The 3,367-nt window shown below is 64.1% G+C and overlaps 1 protein-coding gene across 1 annotated transcript in view; it reads right to left on the bottom strand.

Moving 5' to 3' along the window:
- The window catches only part of DVL1 (dishevelled segment polarity protein 1), a 10,613-nt gene extending 7,967 nt beyond the window's left edge, over positions 1–2,646 (bottom strand). The window contains exon 1 of the mRNA XM_077763937.1: positions 2,484–2,646. Coding sequence (XP_077620063.1) covers positions 2,484–2,626 — 143 coding nt within the window. The 5' untranslated portion in view covers positions 2,627–2,646. The remainder of the gene's footprint in view (positions 1–2,483) is intronic.
- Between the last annotated feature and the right edge of the window lie 721 nt (positions 2,647–3,367).

Raw genomic sequence — 3,367 nt, 5'->3', positions numbered from 1 at the left:
AAACGCCTCCAGGCAATGCTGGGGCTCCCTCCTGGGCTGGGCCTCATCAGGTGGAAGAGCAGACCTCAGGAGCAGTCTCCACCGACCCTCAGGGGTGGGCATCCAGGGGCACCCCCCACTGGCATCATGCCCCCAACCTCAGAATTCCTGGCGAGGTCCCAGTTAACCTCAAACTTGTGGCTGTCCGGCCCCGCCTGCCGCCCCCGCAGACTCACCCTGGTGAGGAATCTACGCAGAGCAGGGCCCTCGGAACCGGGCAAGGCCACAGCACCAGGAGGACGCCCCAGGGCTCCCAGAGTCCACAGCATGCCACAGAGCAGCCCTTCCTGGTGGGCTAGCCACACATGTGTCCCCAGAGGTACAGGGCCCACCAACCAGACCTCCCCATCATGGGGCAGGAAGATGGCAGAGCCAGCTAGCACACAGCAGGGGAGAACTCCAAGACTCCCCCTCGTGACCCACAAGTCAGGGGTCCTCAGCTCCCAACCTGCCATCACCTGCCTCCCCCTTGATCCCAGAGCTCCCCCAAGCTCAGCTCTGCAGGATCCAGGGCAAGGAGGTCCCCGTCCTCTGCACCCTCTCCTGACACCACTGAAGGCACTGACCTCAGATGGGCCAGCTGTGGAGGGCAGAGCGAGTATTCACTCAGGCAGGTTGGGTCAGGCCCAGGCCCCACCCCCTGCCCCACAGCCCTCACACAGCCCACAGGCAGGTGGCTTCAGTGACCGGAGCTCCTGGCCCAGAGATGGAGAGACCAGGGCCATTGCCAGGCAGAAGAACTAAGTGCCAAGTCGAGCCAGGCCTGGAATCAACAAGGCAGCCCTGGTAGCAAGAGAAATTCAACGTGCGCCTCACAGTCTAAAAGCTAGGCCCAGGCCGTGCCCTGCACCACGGCTCACCAAAGCCAAAGGCACCGCTGGGCCAGCCCACCAGAGGCCCAGGGACCTTCCCCGGCTCTGCTGGGTCAGAATAGCTGTGACCTGCATGGGAAAAGCTATGTGGGATTTGGACACAGAACTCCCCGCCCGCTTGGCCAAAAATGGGAGTGGGACTCGGCCCAGAGCCATGGCCATGGCCACACCTCAGACTCCCGCTTCCCTCACTAGTTGGCCGGCTGTGGCCACGAACGGAGGCTCTGGGAACTCAGGGCCTGGCCCACAGTGGGATGGGAGGTTGGGGCAGGAGGCCCAGGCTCACCAGGGTGTTCCTCACAGCCCCTGATGCCAGGCTACCCCTCTCATGGTCGGGCCGCTGCCCCAGCCCTGCCAGGGCTGCCAAGAACACACCCTCACTCTCTGCCCCTCGCTGGTGGAGGTGGTTCCCAAGAGTGTCTAGTCGTCTAAATGTACCTCAGGGCCCCCTGAGAAATGCAGAATGGCCCCAGCTTGACCTGACCTGGGGCTGCCCTGTATTCATGCAAACCAGAAGTCCAGGAAATGACCTCAATGTCAAAGTCCCGAGACACAGTCCACACAAGGACACAGGCTGCCTGAGGGCGGCCAGGCACACCTGCTTAGCCCATGAGGCCTCTGAGTACCCCACCCCCCACCCCAAGCACGGCTGAGCTGGGGACTCAGGTTACCCATGGCTGTGCTGGGTCAGGCCTCAGATAGAGCCTTCAAGTGGACAGCCAGCCTCTTGCTCAGAGTTCCAGAGGCCCAGCCCAGTGCAAGCGGGAAATCCCCTCAGCCAAGACAGCCACCACTAAGACTAGACATGGGGACACTGACCCAGAGGCTGCCCAGAGTCAGCAGATGGCCTAGGCTGCTCCCAGGAACCCAAGTACTTTGTGGCTCAACAGGGATAGAGACCCGACAACCAGCAACCCTCAGGCAGGGGCGGGTGGAGTGACAATCCAGGGTCCCCAGTGATCCTTGATCTCTGTCTTATCCTCAGTACCCTGGAGAAGGGGTGCAGAGACTGTCTTGAGTCTCTGGAAACTTCTGCAACAGACCAATCTGTGTCCGTCCTAGAGTACCTCATTCGCCCCATGCTAACTACAGGGGGCCTACTGGGCAGCTGGGATTCTGCCTCCCTCCTATACTCCCCCCCCCGCACTCCTCTGACCCCAGGCCCCATGAATCACAAGCCCTCCAGGCCAGCCCTGAGCACCTGCCTTCCACCGAAGGGGGGCAGTGGGATCCTGAGTCTGACAAGTGCCAAGGCAGGACTTCAGCTCACCCTGGGCCGTGGACCTTGACCACCCGCAAGTCAAACACACTAAAGCACACAGGCCCAGGCCCAAAGTGGGGGGAGAAACGAAGACCCTCTCCTGCACACCGGCCAGCCCTCTCGGGCTCCTGGACAGGCAGCCAGGGACAGTCATTCGTTCCCAGCTCAGGCCACAGACAGGTGGGACGCACAGCAACCTGGAGGCGCGCAGGCACTGCCCCAGCCGCAGTCCCAAGAGTCCCCCAAGGCCCCCCAGGGCACGGACAGGTGCGGACACCGTCCCGGAGCACAGGCCCCCACGGCCCACTGACCCGAAGTCCTGGTCCATGGACTTGAAGAAGAATTTGTAAGCGTGCACGGGCCGGTTGCTGAGCACATTCTTGAAGTCGGCCAGCGTGACGCGCTCGGGCGCCACGGGCAGCTTGACCAGGTACGGCGTCTCCTCCTCGTCCATGTGATAGATGATCTTGGTCTCCGCCANCCTCCTGGGCCGCGGGCCCCTGGCCCGGCACGCGGGGGCGTCCACAGCGTGCTCGGGCCTCACCCTACGCTGGGCTTAGGGTCTCGGTCCGTGGGCGGACGGGGGCGCGTACCCCGGAGGGAGGCGGCCGGGGACCCTCCGGATGCAACCCAGCTGTCAGAAGGGAGACCCCGCCCCAGGCAAACGCGAAGCCCGCCCCCGGGGCTCCCTGGGCCCACAGCAGAACACTGAAGCGTGGGTGGGCCGGGGTTCGGGTCGTCGGCCCCCTCGTGAAGGCTCCCAGGGTCCGCAGGTGCTCAAAATCCTATCGGCTGGCACCGCAGGCAGCTGAGGATACTCCGAGCCAGGCCCGGAGCCGACTCGGGCTCTGCGCCCCCGCGCCCACTCCGTGCTCTCGCGCCCTCTGCCGGGCCCCACGCAGGCCCCGAGAAACACGGGCCAAGTGCGTGCGAGTGCTCGCGTGAACACGGGTATGTGCTGCTGAAGGCAACGGCGGAGGTCAGCACGGGCAGCGGTGCACACGGACGTGTGCATAGAGGTGCCCAGGCAAGGGGCTTCTGGTAGCAGGTGAAGAGATCCCCCGACCCCCACCCCTGCATCTGTCGATCCAACCAGCCTGGGGTCCTCTGTGGGCCAAGGGAGACACGGAGCAGTGCCTCTCGGGCTGTGGAGGATATAATCACTTGCTGTTCCCACTGGAGGCAGAGGGTCTCC

This window comes from Crocuta crocuta, unplaced genomic scaffold (genome assembly GCF_008692635.1).
Source record: "Crocuta crocuta isolate KB4526 unplaced genomic scaffold, BGI_CrCroc_1.0 scaffold13, whole genome shotgun sequence".
NCBI lineage: Eukaryota > Metazoa > Chordata > Mammalia > Carnivora > Hyaenidae > Crocuta > Crocuta crocuta.
Note: the sequence above shows the minus strand (reverse complement) of the source record. Positions and strands in the feature narration are given on the sequence as shown.